The sequence below is a fragment of the Oncorhynchus masou genome, chromosome 31 (assembly GCF_036934945.1).
Source record: "Oncorhynchus masou masou isolate Uvic2021 chromosome 31, UVic_Omas_1.1, whole genome shotgun sequence".
NCBI lineage: Eukaryota > Metazoa > Chordata > Actinopteri > Salmoniformes > Salmonidae > Oncorhynchus > Oncorhynchus masou.
The window spans coordinates 43,592,999-43,611,225 of NC_088242.1; the positions used below are offsets into that span (position 1 = coordinate 43,592,999).

Here is an 18,227-nt window from a genome sequence, read left to right on the forward strand (position 1 = left end):
CCAGTAATTATAGAATGTCTTCTGCATATATCTGGCCTAAGATTGATAAACTCAGCCATATTGTTCTTGTTTGACTGGATCAGGACATTTGGAAATCTAAGGGAATTTGGTTAGTTGTGAACATCAGCAAGCTCATTTCTGTCAGCTTGTGAAATACCCTCTGCTTCTATATCTGTGGTTTATACTGAGGGTGTTTATCGCTGGAGAGATTGTAGCAGTTCAATTTAATGTCATAACTAATACGGACAAGGTTTTCTTAAGTTTTAGAATTTATTGTCCTTTGTGTTCACAAACGGTTGCTAGTTTTTTTTTCTCTCCATAGAGTTTTACAAGTTTTCATGTTATGAATACAAATATTAACCCTTATTATCATAGTCTTGGCATGCGAGCGGTGAAGTCTGCGTATGTGTGTAGACATGGACTTTGCATGCTTCAGTTTTGAGTAATGCTGTTTTGGATTGAGAATAACTGTTCCAGGCTTCTTACTGTATGTGACCCTAGAAGTTACCTACGTGGCCCTGGTAGTCTGCTGCGTGGCCCTGGTAGTCTGCTGCGTGGCCCTGGTAGTTCGTTGCGTGGCCCTGGTAGTTCGTTGCGTGGCCCTGGTAGTTCGTTGCGTGGCCCTGGTAGTCCTCTGCGTGGCCCTGGTAGTCCTCTGCGTGGCCCTGGTAGTCCGCTGCATTGCTGCGTTGGCCTGGTAGTCTGCTACGTGGCCCTGGTAGTTCGCTACATTGCCCTGATAGTCCGCTACGTTACCCTGTTTTTGGCCTATGACACTTGGTGCTGGGAACAATATCTTAAGCACAGCACCTGCTTATGTCCATTTCACTTTCCAATATGTTGATGCTGATTCAGCAGTTTGTAAATGTTCTTTCTTTTTTTTGTTCATGTATGTCAGTCACTTGAAGTTAGATGCACACATATATAAATGATTGCATTGCTTTTCCTAATGTGTGCCGTCTGTAGACTTTGTCAGGTCTGTTTGTATTACATACTGGAAGATGATTTTTGTCTTGAAGCCTGAATAAAAATCTTTTTTTTTTTTTTACTGTATTAATGTACTTACCTAAGATCTTGGCTCAGGGCCTAAGTGTAAAACTGAAGTTCTAATTGAAGAAAAGGCTTTGTTGTCTAATATATTGTGAGTGTACAAATAATGGACATAAGACAAGTGTACAAATAATGGACATAAACAAGACAAGTATACATTCATTTAAGTTGGTCTGCAAATAGCAGGGGGAAATGGTACAATTGATTCAATCAAGTCAACATAGGCAGGCGAGAATATTCAAGAATACCTCAAATTACTGACTTAACAGAGGACAATTGCCCTTAAAGTTGAACTTAAAGGCAACCATTTACAGCAAAAGGCAAAGCCTTGATTCAAGACTCCACAGTCTGACTTGAAAAGCCACCAATTACATAAAATTCATATCGGCATAATATTACATCCGACAGTGAATCTGTCTTTGTGATTGTGTGTGCAGGGATTGTTCTCTTTCAGCATGAGTCTTTTCATGTTTAGGAGAGTGGTACGTGACGTCTGACACTTGGGTCTTACAGTGTGCTACTCTCCAGTTTCAAATCCACCTTCATCTTCTGCTTTTCCATCACTGCCTCTAGCTCTGTGGCCGCCTTGGCATCCTGGAAGAACAGCATTTCAATCAGGTAGAAGTTATGGTAAGTGAAAACATGGAAAGGTAACACAGCAAGGACATTGTGGATTTAAAACTTAACTGTGCAGCCGGAGTAAAATTTGGAAAATGTATTAGTTTTATACGTAAGATGATGCAGAGGCACACTGCAATCATATAATTAGTAATTATTGAGTGGGTTGAGTAGTTTGTCGAGGGGGCTAGGGTCAGTCTGTTATATCTGGAGTATTTCTCCTGTCTTATCCAGTGTCCTGTGTGAATTTAAATATGCTTCCGGACAACCGGGAGGGACCATGCCTCAGGACTACCTGGCCTGACTCCTTGCTGTCCCCAGTCCACTTGGTTGTGCTGCTGCTCCAGTTTAAACTGTTCTGCCTGCGGCTATGGAACTCTGACCTGTTCACCGGACGTGCTGTCTCTAACTCTGAATGCTCGGTTATGAAAAGCCAACTGACATTTACTCCTGAATTGCTGACCTGTGGCACCCTCTATTATTTGACCCTGCTGCTCATCTATGAACGTTTAAACATCTTGGCCATGTACTGTTATCTCAACCTGACACAGCCAGAAGAGGACTGGCCACCTCTCATAGCCTGGTTCCTCTCTAGGTTTCTTGCCAGGTTCCTGCCTTTCTAGGGAGTTTTCCAAGCCACCGTGCTTCTGCATTGCTTGCTGTTTGGGGTTTCAGGCTGGGTTTCTGTATAGCACTTTGTGACATCGGCTGATGTAAAAAAAAAAAAAAAAAAGGGTTTATAAATTTGATTGATTGAATGCCCCCGTGCACAAAGCGAGGTCTATACAGTAAAGGCTTGTCGAGATCGGCGTGGAAGAACTTGACTGGCCTGCAAAAGAGTCCTGACTTCAACCCCATTGAACACCTTTGGGATGAATTGGAACGTTGACTGCGAGCCAGGCCTTATTGCCCAACATCAGTACCCGACCTCACGAATACTCTTGTGGCTGAATGGAAGCAAGTCCCCACAGCAATGTTCCTACATCTAGTAGAATGCCTTCCCAGAAGAGTGGAGGCTGTTGTAGCAGCAAAGGGGGGACCATCTCCATATTAATGCCCATTAACATACTTTTGGTCGTGTAATGTATAATGTTCATTATAGGCTGATCAGTACCTCCAACAGTGCTTTCTGCACAGTGAGCTGGCTGTACACTCTGGAACCCTCGTCTGGTAGAACTTCTCGTAGGTCCTCCTTGTTCAGAGAGAAGAGCAGGACTCCTGTCAGCTTTCCCAGTAACGTCACCGTCCTGAGGGGGAGATGCACACAGGTAGTCAGTCACTTGCCTCAGTCTTTCTGTCCTATTCAATCGTCTGTGAACAACTGAGTCATCTCTGTGTAAGAACTAGAAAGATCCATTGAGTACTAAATCCAGGTCTTGAGGACGATTCCAGGCTCAACAATTGATTCGGTAGAAAGTAAATGAATATTGGTATATGGCGACAAATGTCTATGAACTGATCAGTAAACAATACATGTAACGAAATCCTGGAGTTACTATAAGTCCACAAAGTTAGTGATACACAGGGAGACCCCAAATTACCTCAACTAACCTGTACGCCCACACACTGACTCAGTACCCGTACCCCTGTATATATAGCCTCGTTATTGTTGATTTTATTATTTTTTACTTTAGTTTATTTGGTAAATATTTTCTCAACCGCTGTTGGTTAAGGGCTTGTAAGTAAGTAGGTATTTTACGGTAAAGTCTATACTTGTATTCGGTGCATGTGATAAATAAAGTTTGATTTGATTTGACCAGAATAGGTCCCTGATTGGAGTAGGATGAGTTTAGGGTTTGTGGGGGCCACGTCAAACTCACGTCTCACTGAAGCCCTTCCGCTTGAGCCACTCCTCCACCTCCTCGGGGGGTGAGCGGTAGTCCAGGGGGACCGAGGTGTCCGAGGAGCGAGGGATGACCAGGGGCCTGTTTAGGCTGGCCTTCCCGTTGGTCAGTCTCTGGAGGAGCTCGTCGTTCACCATCATGACTGAGGAGAGGGAGAGTTTTTACTGTATGTTGTCTATCTGGTTGATCTTGTTAAAACGGAGCAGATATAAGAGCTAAAAGCACTGTTTGTCGTTCTCTCCTGTTTTTGTCTTTCACACACAGAGGGAACGGACGACCACTTTCCCCCTCTGGAGCCTCCCTCACACACACTTGCGTGTACACACGTGCACATTCACACGACGGAGGAAAGACAAAGCGTCTCTGTATAGTGCCGCGCCTGCGTCGCCCCTCTGACACAGTGCAGAAATGTAACGCCTCGCAGTATGGTGGGATACCTTTGTCTGTGTCATCTCCGGCTGGAATGTATTGGTTGTATGATGGTGGGGGAGGGCGGTGATGGGCTGAGGGGCTTGGAGTCAAGGAGCTATGGTTCAAGGCTGGAGGGCTTGGAGGAGTGTGAGTCTTGGTCAGTGCAGGCGAGACTGGAGGCTGGCCCGGAGCAGAGGGGAAAGGAAAGAGGAGTGAACAACATTGATATTGACTCAATGAAAGGAATACCAGTATGTGGGAGTGAGTAAAGGAATGGGCATGGATTGGCGTGTGTGTGTGCATGCGTGTGTTACATTGGTGTGTTACCTTTGGTGGTCTCATGGTGACGGGGCTTTCTGTGTGAGACACTGGCTCCAGGATGTTGAAGGGGACAAAGCCGACCTCGTTGAAGCAATTACGACACTTCCACCAGCGTTTGGATGACTCCACCACCTGACACAGAAAAGGAGAGGAGCCAATGTTTATACAGAGAACAATTAAGGAAGAATGAAATGAGTGATAGAATTAATCGTGTGCTATTGGCAACTCACAAGTTTCTATTTCTAGCAGTGAAAGTTGTTGCCAAGGTAAGAGCCAGTATGTACAGTATGCCCAGAATCTGATAAGGACAAAGTGTTCAGTACTTGTGCACCAATATTTGTTTACTATGTTTTTTTTATTCTGGCGTTTACACCCTGATTAAGCAATAATGCTTAATTGGACTCACTCACTACCACACCCGCTGTCTCTAACTCTGAATGATGGGCTATGAAAAGCCAACTGACATTCACTCCTGAGGTGCTGACCTGTTGCACCCTCTACACACCACTGTGATTATTATTATCTGACCCTGCTGGTCATCTATGAACGTTTGAACATCTTGGCCATGTTCTGTTAAAATCTCCACCCAGCACAGCCAGAAGAGGACTGGGCACCCCTCAGAGCCTGGTTCCTCCCTAGGTTTCTTCCTAGGTTCTGGCCTTTCTATGGAGTTTTTCCTAGCCACCGTGCTTCTACATCTGCATTGCTTGCTGTTTGGGGTTTCAGGCTGTGTTTCTGTACAGCACTTTGTGACATCGACTGATGTAAAAAGGGCTTTATAAATAAATATGATTGATTGATTCTAGCGATGGATTTTGTACAGTATCACCAACATCACCGGATTTTGCACCAGATTTGGTCTTTGTCTTGAGTCTTGTGTCTTACCATTAAAAGAGAGCCCTGGAAACGTGGCACAGAGACTAGCTACCAGGCGTGTGTTTTTCAAGAATGTTCCTGAATAGTTCTGTTTAATGTAATGTAATGTCACTTAATGACTTTTCAGATGTTTACCTCCAGTGTATCTCCCTGTTGTACTGACAGCTCACTGTTGTTGCGGGCCACAAAGTCATAGCTGCAGCTGTACATCCTCTCTCCCTCAGGGGGTAGGACACTGCCATACCTGGGAGGGAAACAGTGGTGATTGATATTACTACAAAATAAAAGTAAACAATGGGAAAAATAGTTGTTTTTTTTCAACCCAAAGGTGACTTATAAACGTACAGTTCATCGCTCATAGGGGCGACTGGAGGTCCAACTGGCTGAGTAGGCTGCACCTGAATTAGCAAAGAGAGCGAGGTGGGCGTGGGGAGAGAAAGTGGGGAGAGAGGGGGGCGTGGGGAGAGAAAGGGGGGAGAGAAAGGGGGGAGAGAGGGGGGCGTTGGGAGAGAAATGGGGGGGAGAGAAAGGGGGGAGAGAGGGGGCCGTGGGGAGAGAGAGGGAGAGGATGATGTCAGGAGCAAATTAATATGTTACCCACTTTGTGAACTCAATGTACATGATGTAGATGGATGTACATCTCTTATTCCATACCTTTTGCTTTTCCAGCAAGGCTTCATGTTTGTGTTGTGACTCGACCGGATCCTCCCAAACCTGCCCATCTGCCCTGGAGGGCTCTGGCTTCCATCCGTCCAGGAACACAGGTGTGTACGGGGCCACGGGCCCTCTAAGCTGGGAACTTAGAGGAGACAGAGTAAGAATATAACCAGTGTAGAACTTGACTGAGATGAGCCAAAGGAATTAGGTCATCTCTCTCCACAGTACTGTACTATTTCAGTGGCACATGTTACTGGCTGACTAAATATTGACATCGTCAGGTCATGCTGTCTCATCATGTCACAGCCTGCCGCAGTGTCAGAAAAGAGAGCCATACAGGTCTATCACATGAGACTGCGACACTCAATATTTCCCAGCAGCATACCACCCTGCATCCCACTGCTGGCCTGCTTCTAAAGCTAAGCAGGATTGGTCCTGGTCGGTCCCTGGATGGGAAAAGGTGTTGGAGGGCCAGTAGGAGGCAACTTTTCTTCAGGTCTAAAAAATATCCCACTACCCTGTGTTGGGTGCCGTATTTCGGATGGGACGTTAAACGGGTGTCCTGACTCTCTGTGGTCATAGGGGTATTAACCCCAGGGGCCTGGCTAAATTCCCAATCTGGCTCTCATACCATCATGGTCACCTAATCATCCCCAGTTTACAATTGGCTCATTCATCTCCCCTGAAACTATTCCCCAGGTCGTTGCTGTAAATGAGAATGTTATTTTACTTACCTGGTAAAATAAGGGATAAATTAAAAAATAGCCAAAAGTTCATTCATTATAAGGGTTCATAGGGGTCCATGAGGCACAAAGCACTTAGTACCTACTGTGGTAGTGTCCAGTGGGGCCCAAGGGCCGTCCATATCTGCCTCTCCTCTTCGGTCAGGTTGTCTTGAAGCAGGGATATGGCTGAGTTGGTCAGGGCAGGACTGATCACTGAGGCTCCTAAAGCTGGGCCCCCAATAGTCCTCACCAGCTGGGGCCACACAGGAAAGAGATCACAGTTTAGATCAGGATCATTGGAAATAATGGGTTGACTGGAGAATTTGCAACAGTATATTCATTATGACGGGCAAGCTAGGCCTAATGAACTCTATGGTCCGGTTTTCACGGACACAGATTAAGCCTAGTCCTGGACTAATAATAATTCTCAATGGAGATTCTCCATTGAAAGCGCTTTTCAACACAAGAGTAGGCATAATCTGTGTCTGAAAAATTGAACCTGTAGTATATTGTCAATCACTGACTGGTATAACCCACTATGACTGTCATTACATGTCTGTGGCCAGTTTATTATGTACACCTAGTAATGGGTCAGATCCCCCTTTTGCCTCCAGAACAGCCTGAATTCTTCAGGGCATGAAAATGTTGCTCAATTGGTATCAAGGGATCTAACGTGTGCCAAGAAACATTACACCACCGCCATCAGCCCACTACCCCACACCATTACACCAAAGCCACCAGTCTGTACCGTGGACACCAGGTAGGATGGGGCCATGGACTCATGCTGACTACGCATGGAGCCCAGTGTGGTCGTCTGCTACAATAGCCCATCCGTGACAACGAGTTGTGCGTTCCGAGATGCCATTCTGCACAACACTGTTTGCCTGTTAGCTTGCAAGATTCTATCCATTCTCCTTCGACCTCTCATCAACGAGCTGTATTCGCCCACAGGACTGCCGCTGACTCTGGGTTTGTTTTTCTCGCACCATTCTCTGTAAACCCTAGACACTGTCGTGCGTGAGAAGCCCAAGAGGCTGGCCGTTTCTGAAATACTGGAACCGACGCGCCTGGCATCAAAGATCATGCCACGCTCAAAATCGATTTATTCACTAGTCTTTCCCATTCTAACGTTCAATTGAACATTAACTGAATGCCTCAATGCCTTTCTGTCTGCTTTATATAGAAAGCCATGGGCACGTGGCTCCTTGTTTATATGAGCGAACCATTTTTGTGAATGGGTGGTGTACCTAATAAACTGAGTATCAGCATAGAGAACCAAATGTTTGAGTGAGCTGACCATGATAGCCAGGTTCAAGAGGGTCATGTGAGGTTTTACCCTCCGAGCCCTCTCAGCAGACACAATGCTACAGATAAGCAAGCCGTCACACCTCTCTCGGTTTCTCCCTGTTTCCATGCAGGTGTGCCAGGTTGCCCATTTTTCCAGCTCCTCCCTCTATTCCATCATGGAGAGATTCATAGTTTTATAGGCAGGAAGTTCTTACAGTGTGCCAACCAAGTCTGTGTAAACTGGCACACCTGAACAAGGTTATTTCCTATATGTATATTTACCATCTTTCATTAGTCTAAACATGTCTTCTTCTTATGAGTCTGTTTATAATGTTTATGCAAACAAAATGTGACCAAAGTTTCAATCTGTGATAACACACTGGGTGCACTGCCTTGTGCAAATATTGAACTGCCCTCAAAATATCAAAATATTTTTCCGGTAATGTTTTCCCCCCGTGTTGAAAACCATTATAATTTTTCTACAAAATGCATACTTGCCTGTAGGCAAACATACAGTGACTTCAGAAAGTATTCACACCCATTGACTTTTTCCACATTTTGTGTTAAAGCCTAAATTTAAAATGGATTATGTTTAAATGGTCTGTCACTGGCATACACACAATGCCCCATATTGTCAAAGTGGAATTCTGTTTTATGAAAATTTTACAAATTAATAGAAAATGAAAAGCTGAAATGTCTTGAGCCAATACGTACTCATTTCTTTATGGCAAGCCTAAATAAGTTTGGGAGTATATTAACAAGATTTTTGAATGACTGTTCCCCACACATACAGTTTGGCAAAAAAATATTTAGTCAGCTACCAATTGTGCAAGTTCTCCCACTTAAAAAGATGAGAGAGGCCTGTAATTTTCATCATAGGTACACTTCAACTATGACAGACAAAATGAGAGAAAAAAATTCAGAAAATCACATTGTAGGATTTTTAATGAATTTATTTGCAAATTATGGTGGAAAATAAGTATTTGGTCAACAACACGGACTTTCAACTCCCTCCAAAGATGTTCTATGGGGTTGAGATCTGGAGACTGGCTAGGCCACTCCAGGACCTTGAAATGCTTCTTACGAAGCCACTCCTTCATTGCCCGGGCGGTCTGTTTGAGATCATTGTCATGCTGAAAGACCCAGCCACATTTCATCTTCAATGCCCTTGCTGATGGAAGGAGGTTTTCACTCAAAATCTCACGATACATGACCCCATTCATTCTTTCCTTTACACGGATCAGTCATCCTGGTACCTTTACAGAAAAACAGCCCCAAAGCATGATGTTTCCACCCCCATGCTTCACAGTAGGTATGGTGTTCTTTGGATGCAACTCAGCATTCTTCGTCCTCCAAACACGACGAGTTGAGTTTTTACCAAAAAGTTATATTTTGGTTTCACCTGACCATATGACATTCTCCCAATCTTCTTCTGGATCATCCAAATGCTCTCTAGCAAACTTCAGACCTGCCTGGACATGTACTGGTTTAAGCAGGGGGACACGTCTGGCACTGCAGGATTTGAGTCCCTGGCGGCGTAGTGTGTTACTGATGGTAGGCTTTGTTACTTTGGTCCCAGCTCTCTGCAGGTCATTCACTAGGTCCCCCTGTGTGGTTCTGGGATTTTTGCTCACCGTTCTTGTGATCATTTTGACCCCACGGGGTGAGATTTTGCGTGGATCCCCAGATCGAGGGAGATTGTCTTCCATTTCCTAATAATTGCTCCCACAATTGATTCTTCTAACCAAGCTGCTTAGCTATTGCAGATTCAGTCTTCCCAGCCTGGTGCAGGTCTACAATTTTGTTTCTGGTGTCCTTTGACAGCTCTTTGGTCTTGGCCATAGTGGAGTTTGACTGTTTGAGGTTGTGGACGGGTGTCTTTTATACTGATAACAACTTCAAACAGGTGCCATTAATACAGGTAACGAGTGGAGGACAGAGGAGCCTCTTAAAGAAGAAGTTACAGGTCTGTGAGAGCCAGAAATCTTGCTTGTTTGTAGGTGACCAAATACTTATTTTCCACCATAATTTGCAATTAAATGCATTAAAAATCCTATAATGTGATTTTCTGGATTTTTCTTTCTCATTTTGTCTGCCATAGTTGAAGTGTACCTATGATGAAAATTACAGGCCTCTGTCATTATTTTAAGTGGGAGAACTTGCACAATGTGGCTGACTAAATACTTTTTTGCCCCACTGTATGTAAGGTCCCTCAGTTGAGTTGTCAATTTCAAACACAGGTTCAACCACAAAGACCAGGGAGGTTTTTCCAAGATAAAAAATAAACAGAATGGAGCTACGCACAGGCAATATCCTAGAGGAAAACCTGGTTCCAACAGCGATGAATTCACCTTTCAGTAGGACAATAACCTAAAACCCAAGGCCAAATCTACACTGGAGTTATTTACCAAGAAGACAGTGAATGATCCTGAGGTACAGTTTATACTTAAATCTATGGAATGCTCTTAGAGACTCACATCTGTAATTGTTCCCAAAAGTGATATTGACTCATGGGTGCAAATGAGATATGTATTTTATTTTCAATAAAGTTGCAGAAATTTCTTAAAGCATGTTTTCACTTTGTCATTATGGGCTATTGTGTGTCGATAGGTGAGAGAAAAAAATCAATTTAATAAATTTTGAATTCAGGCTGTAACAAAACAAAATGTGGAATAAGTCAAGGGGTATGAATACTTCCTGAAGGCACTGCACACGTGTATCAATACACAAACTATATATGGACAGACATGGGCAAATACTAGATAGAGCATACACATAGCCTATGTACAATAGCCTAGTAAGTACAGTGCCTTGCGAAAGTATTCGGCCCCCTTGAACTTTGCGACCTTTTGCCACATTTCAGGCTTCAAACATAAAGATATAAAACTGTATTTTTTTTGTGAAGAATCAACAACAAGTGGGACACAATCATGAAGTGGAACGACATTTATTGGATATTTCAAACTTTTTTAACAAATACTTAAACGACACTTTTTATGGATATCTTTAAGAAATGGCTTTCTTCTTGCCACGCTTCCATAAAGGCCAGATTTGTGCAATATATGACTGATTGTTGTCCTATGGACAGAGTCTCCCACCTCAGCTGTAGATCTCTGCAGTTCATCCAGAGTGATCATGGGCCTCTTGGCTGCATCTCTGATCAGTCTTCTCCTTGTATGAGCTGAAAGTTTAGAGGGACGGCCAGGTCTTGGTAGATTTGCAGTGATTTGATACTCCTTCCATTTCAATATTATCGCTTGCACAGTGCTCCTTGGGATGTTTAAAGCTTGGGAAATCTTTTGTATCCAAATCCGGCTTTAAACTTCTTCACAACAGTATCTCGGACCTGCCTGGTGTGTTCCTTGTTCTTCATGATGCTCTCTGCGCTTTTAACGGACCTCTGAGACTATCACAGTGCAGGTGCATTTATACGGAGACTTGATTACACACAGGTGGATTGTATTTATCATCATTAGTCATTTAGGTCAACATTGGATCATTCAGAGATCCTCACTGAACTTCTGGAGAGAGTTTGCTGCACTGAAAGTAAAGGGGCTGAATAATTTTGCACGCCCAATTTTTCAGTTTTTGATTTGTTAAAAAAGTTTGAAATATCCAATAAATGTCGTTCCACTTCATGATTGTGTCCCACTTGTTGTTGATTCTTCACAAAAAAATACAGTTTTATATCTTTATGTTTGAAGCCTGAAATGTGGCAAAAGGTCGCAAAGTTCAAGGGGGCTGAATACTTTCGCAAGGCACTGTATGTAACAAGGAGTCAAATCAACATGACATCATTTCTAAACATACTCACGAATTTAACTGTTGAATATGAGAATCACTCCCCTATCTAATTTCACAATTGAGAAGACATAGCAAGGATACTAATGAAAATAAATAAAAGTATTTTTAAAGATACTACTTTTGGTTCCCTCCTTCTAGTTCTGAAGATAAAATCCTGTGTTGACAACAATAGCAACAGGTGTTGTCCCCATAGCTCTCTCCCTCTGTAGGCCTTTCCTAGCCAGAGCATGAGCAATGGATATAAAGGTTATCATTGTTGACTCACCATATCCAGAGGTTTGAACACATGGTGGAGCAGCTCTTTTGAGGATGGGTTGGAGATGGAAGACTTGAGACGAGCCTGGGAAGAAATATGATGAGTACACTAACTAAACTGTTTTGTTGACATAGTAGTGGCAATGTGGGGCGGCAGGGTACCCTAGTGGTTAGAGCGTTGGACTAGTGACCGGAAGGTTGCAAGTTCAAACCCCCAAGCTGACAAGGTACAAATCTGTTGTTCTGCCCCTGAACAGGCAGTTAACCCACTGTTCCTAGGCTGTCATTGAAAATAAGAATTTGCTCTTAACTGACTTGCCTGGTTAAATAAAGAAAAAATAAAAATGTTTCCTTGACTCACCAGAAGACTGAAGCAGTATTTAAATTTTTGGAAGATATCCATGAATTCTTCTTCAGGTGGAGGGCAAGCTTTTGCAGTAAGCAAGTCCTCTATATTCAAGAGAAAAGACAGGGGAAAAAATAAATGATCAGTGATTTGAACTTTGAATGGCATCCTGAGTTGAACCAGTTCAGGAGGTCACTTGGCTAGCAAACATATTGTTGCCCATGTGAATCCTGAGCTCAATAGGGTTTGTGAGTAGCTTAGGACAAAACAAAAACTAATTCCTTATCCCTCTTACCCTCTGCTGTTTGCTTGCGACTTTTCTTATTTGTCTTCTTCCTCTGGCTTAGAACTGTGGCAGCCACTGCAGTCAGTTGTAGCTTTGCCATGAAGACCTCAATGTCATCGAAACAATGATTAAGGATCCCCTAAAATTGAGACACATGAAAAAGACACATGTTAACCCTACAGTAAAATTGTGATTAAAACATATAATATTGAAATTGTAAAGTGTATGATAATATTAATACATACCACTTCTCTCTCCGCTCGTAGAAAAGAAATATCAGGCTGAGGTTGGCCTCCGTTTACACCATTCGCTGTTGAGGACAGAAGAGAATATGAATCGCATCCATTTCCATTCATTGCCTAGTTGGAATTTCCTGCATTCCGAATTCCTGCCCACTCTAACTCCCCACACACCTTCCCCCAACACACACAATGTAATATCTGTATTCCTGAGAATCTTTTACCTTAAATACCTCTGCCAGTGCCTAATTTCTCACCTCCCCCTCTCTCTCTCTTCCTCCTTTTAGGCAATTCGGTTCAAAGCATTTCATTGACATGGCAAACATGTCAATTGCCAGAGCATTCACAAACATTGGCTCTCAAACAAAAAGGATGGTTCCCATCTACGTACCTCTGATTCCTGGGTAAGGTGGAGGGTTGGAAGGCGGGGCATTGGGAGCATGTGGGATGGGGGGGCTCGGAATTCCGTAGGGATCCATCATTGCTGCTTTGGTATTTTGGGGAAGAACAGGGTCTATCGGAGGAAGTCTGGAGGAAAAGGAGAGAGACTATTTTTAACCAGGACACTCACACTGTTTCATGCACTTTTCTACCTTCAAGTGATAGTTTTTGTAAAGCAACCTTGTAATTTGATTATATGGTTGGAATCCAGCGTAGAAAACACAAATGAAGCTATTTGAATATGATTCATGCAAAAAATGCTGTTCAGAAAAACTTAGGTCATGACTGTTGCTAATAGCAACCCTTGATTCAACACCATGGGTAACTCCCTTCAGTAAATGCATATGGAACTGTGACATATTTCATCTCCTTAATGATTATGATAATGATTGACATATAGCGTCAACGGCACCTGCCACCTCCCTCTCAAATGTGCACAATAGTGTTACAAAGGGAGGTCTTGAAATGATAACACAAACAATCTTGATCAGTGACAATCTAGTAAAAAAATGTACTGTAAAACAATTGAACGCAAGATTTAACAAGCAGAGGTACAAATATCAATATTGACGTAGGCCTAGTGTGACTAATACACGCTAACTCACATATAAAACTATCTATAGCTAAAATGACAAAGCAAATGTATTCCTCAACAACTTTAAACAGAATTGGAACAACAGATCTTTGACAGATAAATAGTTCTGTCACGTTTATAGATCAAGATATTGTCTGACATTAGTCTGTTTGCTAACCCTCAAAGACAGACATAAACTCTTGGGGAAAAAAAGGGTTCCAAAAGGGTTCTCCGGTTTTCCCGAAGATGAAAGAATAGTACATTCTCGGCAACTTTTCAGTCAGGCCAACACTTTTGATGGCATCCAGTACTTCGGATTTGGAAGGAATGTTATATACCAAACTTTCATAGTACCTTGGCATAAACCAAAACGATCATTGAAATCCAGTCTGAAATCTCAAATGAATGGTGGAGATCTTATAATAACTCTATTCCTTCTCCTATCGGGGGATATCCATCAATGCCCTGGACCTGACTTTATCACCAACCCCATCAAACGGCCTATGTACCCAGGCTCCTCTTGTGAATGGTGGATAAGAGTAACAGCGAAGCTTTGGTATGTTTGGAAGGCGCGCAGTGGATTCATCTAAAATGCAGCGATTCTAGTTTTGGTCATGGGGTCAATTAAGCTTACGGTTGCTGGCTGTGTGCTGTACCTGCGGGGTGTGTGAGCATTGAAGGTGGAGTGGGATCAGAGGACTTACTGAGGGTGGAGAGTGCACCGGAGGAGGGGGGGTCCACAGCGGAGCGGAGGCCACCAGAGGCGAGTGACGGGGGACACGTGTTGAGGACGATGGAGTAGCACCTGGGGAGGGGTGCTCCATGGTGACAGAGGCGCCACCGGAGGCAGTGCAGTGGGAAGATGGCAGCGCAGTGGGAGGTGAGTTACAAGTGGATCGGGAATTCAATGAGGCCTTTGGGAAGAAGGGCTTATATTTTGTGCACTTAAACGTCCGAAGCCTACTACCGAAGATCGATGAGATACGCCTATTGGTTTGCAAATCAGAGGTGGGGGTGCCTTATGTTTTACTGAGACATGGTTAGATTCATCTGTTTGTGACTCAGAAATTGAGATGGGTAATTACTCTGTTGTCAGGAAGGATCGGAATCGGAAAGGTGGGGGGATATGTGCGTTTGTAAGATCAGACATTGCTTTTAACGTCAGATCGGATTTAAGAGCTAATCTGGAGATTGTCTGGCTGGATATCTGCCTTCCCAAAACCAAGCCGATTTTTGTTGGGGGTGTGTTATAGGCCGCCCAAGCAGAATGCATTCTATCAAGGTCTTGAAATTGTGTTGTCAAACTGTAATGATTCCCTGTTGAAGGAAATCATTTTGTTAGGGGATTTCAATACTGATGTCTGCAAAAAGAATAGCCCAACCCAAAATGTAGTTATGCACTTTTGTAGATCACTTGCTCTGACCCAAATGATACAAGATCCCACCAGGATATGTGAAACAGTGCAATGTACGATTGACTTAATATTGGTGTCTGATAATCTAAAATATTGCAGAGTGGAGTAATAGTCTATGGAATCAGTGATCATTTTATTACATTTTGCACAAGGAGGATTTTTAAGGATATATTTAAGTGTCCCAAAACCGTTAGAATCAGAGGACTCAAAAAATACTGTGTTGAAAAGTTTAGGGAGGAAGTGGGTAAAATTGACTGGTCACCTGTGCTAGATAGTGTAGGGGTAGACAGTGCCTGGGATGTCTTTAAATGTAGATTCCTTAATGTGGTGAATGTGATGGCTCCCATTAGACGGGTCAGGGTAAAGCAGAAATCTAGCCCTTGGTTTAATCATGAGATTCTAGAATCTATCCAGGCAAGGAATAAGGCCTTTAAAAATGTTAAGAACTCTCAAGAGCAGCATGATTTTGTCCTATGTAAACGTCACAGAAGTGAAGCACAGAGCAGGATGGATGAAGCTAAGAGGGGTTACTTCGCTGAGAAAATAATTGAGAACAAAAATGACCCTAAAAAGCTTTGGAAACTAGGCTGTAGTACTACTACCAAAAACAAACTCAACAGTATTGGACTGAACATCAGGGGGAGATGGTATATGAAAACCTGAGGTTGCCAATGAATTCAACTCTTTTTTTACTTCTGTTGCCAGCAAGCTGGTTAGCAAGCTGCCCACCAGTTCTGGTTTGTTTGGAAGAAACCAAGTCAGTAAGTATTATGTAGAGTTAGAGGTTCAGCCAAACTCTTTTTCTTTTGCAAAGGCAGCAACAGCCAAAATAGTCCATATGCTGCCAGAGCTTAAATGCTGCAAAGCCACAGGCCTGGATAATATTCCTGCACGGTTTCTTATAGATTCTGCTGAGCAAATTGGCTCTTGTATTACGCATATCATTAATCTCTCTCTTGAATAAGGTACCTTTCCCTGGTACTTGAAACAAGCTAAAGTTATACCTCTGTATAAGAAGGGGATCAAGTTTGACCCTGGGAATTATAGGCCTGTATCTATCATCTGTGTAACATCAAAGATCCTGGAGAGAGTTGTACATGAGCAAATGAATGTTAACAAACAGGATCTAATGTATGATTTTCAGTCAGGTTTTAGAAAAACATACTCCACTGATTCATGTCTACTTTACTTGACAGACTTCATCAGGAAAGAGATTGACGAGGGAAATCTGTGTGGAATGGTACTCCTTGACCTACAGTTAACCACTGTCTCCTAATCTCCAAACTGAAGGCACTGGGGTTAAGCAGTATCCCTCTAGGCTGGGTAAAGTCCTATTTATCAGGAAGGGAGCAAGTAGTAGAGGTTAATGGTTCACTGTCTCAGGCAAAACCAATGAGTTGTGGCATTCCGCAGGGGAGCGTGCTTGGGCCTCTGCTGTTTTTATTGTATATTAACTATATGAAAGATGCTTGTTCTTGCTGCCTTTTTCTTTATGTGAATGACTCTACACTTCTGGTGTCTCACAAAAGTAAAACTATGTTAGAGAGCATACTTAGCGCAGAGCTTACTAACATTAATAAATTACTTGGAGATAATAAGCTATCTCTGCACTTAGGGAAAACTGAAGCAATTATTTTTGGATCCAGACCTAAATTGAGTAGGTCCTTTGAAATTAGTGTGGAATTAGAGGGCGAGGTGCTGACTCCTCTGTTAGCTACTTGGGATGTATCCTTGATGGAAGCTTGGGAGGGGTGAGCATGGCCATTAAAGTGCTAAGGATGGTTAAAACCAAGACTAAGTTTTTGGCTAGAAAGTCCAAGCTGCTTGATAAGGACTCCATGAAAGTGCTAGCTACTGCACTCATTCAATACCATTTTGACGATGCTAGTACTTCCTGGTTTGGGGGTTTATCTAAACTTATGAAGGGGAAGCTGATCAGGGTAGTATTGAAGGTGAGTCCACGCACTCACATAGGCAGGAGCTGCTTTCAGGAACTAAACTGGCTGCCTGTTGAGGCTTGGGTGTCCCAGATTAGACTAGGTTTGGTTTACAGGAGTATTTATGGTCCTGCGCCAAGATATCTAAGTGATTACTTTCCTTGTGTTAGGGATGCACACAATCACAGGTGTTGCTGATGTGTGCTTATACAGGTTTAGGATTAATGCTGGGAAAGGTACTTTCTTGTATACTGGAGCCTCAGAATGGAATGAGTTGCCAATGCCCATAAAAACAATGTCCTCTCTGGGCAGCCTTAAACATTTAAGAACCCTTTCCACAGAACCCAAAACGGTTCTACCTGGGAACAAAAAAGGGTTCTTCAAAGGGTTTTCCTATTTTTATTTATTTAACCAGGAAAAGCCCATTGAGACCCAGAGTCTCTTTTTCAAGGGAGATCAATACATTACAGAATTAAAACATAAACCAATACAATACAACAACATGATCCAGCCTAAAATAAGCATTTACACTACACTCTGTAACAGGGTCTTCCTTCAAAAATCATATGGGGACTGCCAAAGAACCCTGCAAGGTTCTAGATAGCACCTTTATTTCTAGGATTGTACTGTACACAAAGTACTACTACTCAAAGTAAACCTACTCAACAATGTGCATTCCCATGCAGTATATCATTTTCGAAATATACACCAGGTAGCATCTAAATGATCTTACCTTTTCTGTGTGTCCTTTAAAATGTCCTTTAACTGTGGGTTTCAAAGTAATTCTGAGTATCAAGCCTGCGTCAGTGAACTGCCACCATTCTCTCTCCTCTCCTCCCTACCACAATGGCATTGTTTTCTCAGTCACACCTTAAGTTATGTAAAACCGGTCAAACGAGTCTGTCCTAATAGTTCTCAGCTGCTCTCTCGCTCTCTCTCTCTCTCTCTCTCTCTCTCTCTCTCTCTCTCTCTCTCTCTCTCTCTCTCTCTCTCTCTCTCTCTCTCTCTCTGTCTCTCTCTCTCTCTCTCTCTGTCTCTCTCTCGCTTGCTTTCAGTCTGACATGTGCATACTTCCATATAGGAACTGAGAATGGATGACCGTGATGCACAGAGGTAAAGAACGTACAAGTAATCCACGGCT

The 18,227-nt window shown here is 43.0% G+C and overlaps 1 protein-coding gene across 1 annotated transcript; it reads right to left on the reverse strand.

Moving 5' to 3' along the window:
- Nucleotides 1–1,195: 1,195 nt before the first annotated feature.
- On the reverse strand, nt 1,196–17,948 carry eps8l1b (EPS8 signaling adaptor L1b). Its single transcript, XM_064951026.1, has 15 exons — nt 17,820–17,948; nt 13,111–13,247; nt 12,726–12,790; nt 12,490–12,619; nt 12,210–12,298; nt 11,859–11,933; nt 6,607–6,755; nt 5,775–5,919; nt 5,466–5,518; nt 5,256–5,364; nt 4,251–4,376; nt 3,950–4,103; nt 3,489–3,654; nt 2,783–2,915; nt 1,196–1,644 (listed from the first exon to the last, which is right to left on the reverse strand). Exons 2-15 carry the CDS (start codon nt 13,199–13,201, stop codon nt 1,558–1,560), a joined length of 1,572 nt encoding a protein of 523 aa, XP_064807098.1. The 5' UTR covers nt 13,202–13,247; nt 17,820–17,948; the 3' UTR covers nt 1,196–1,557.
- Between the last annotated feature and the right edge of the window lie 279 nt (nt 17,949–18,227).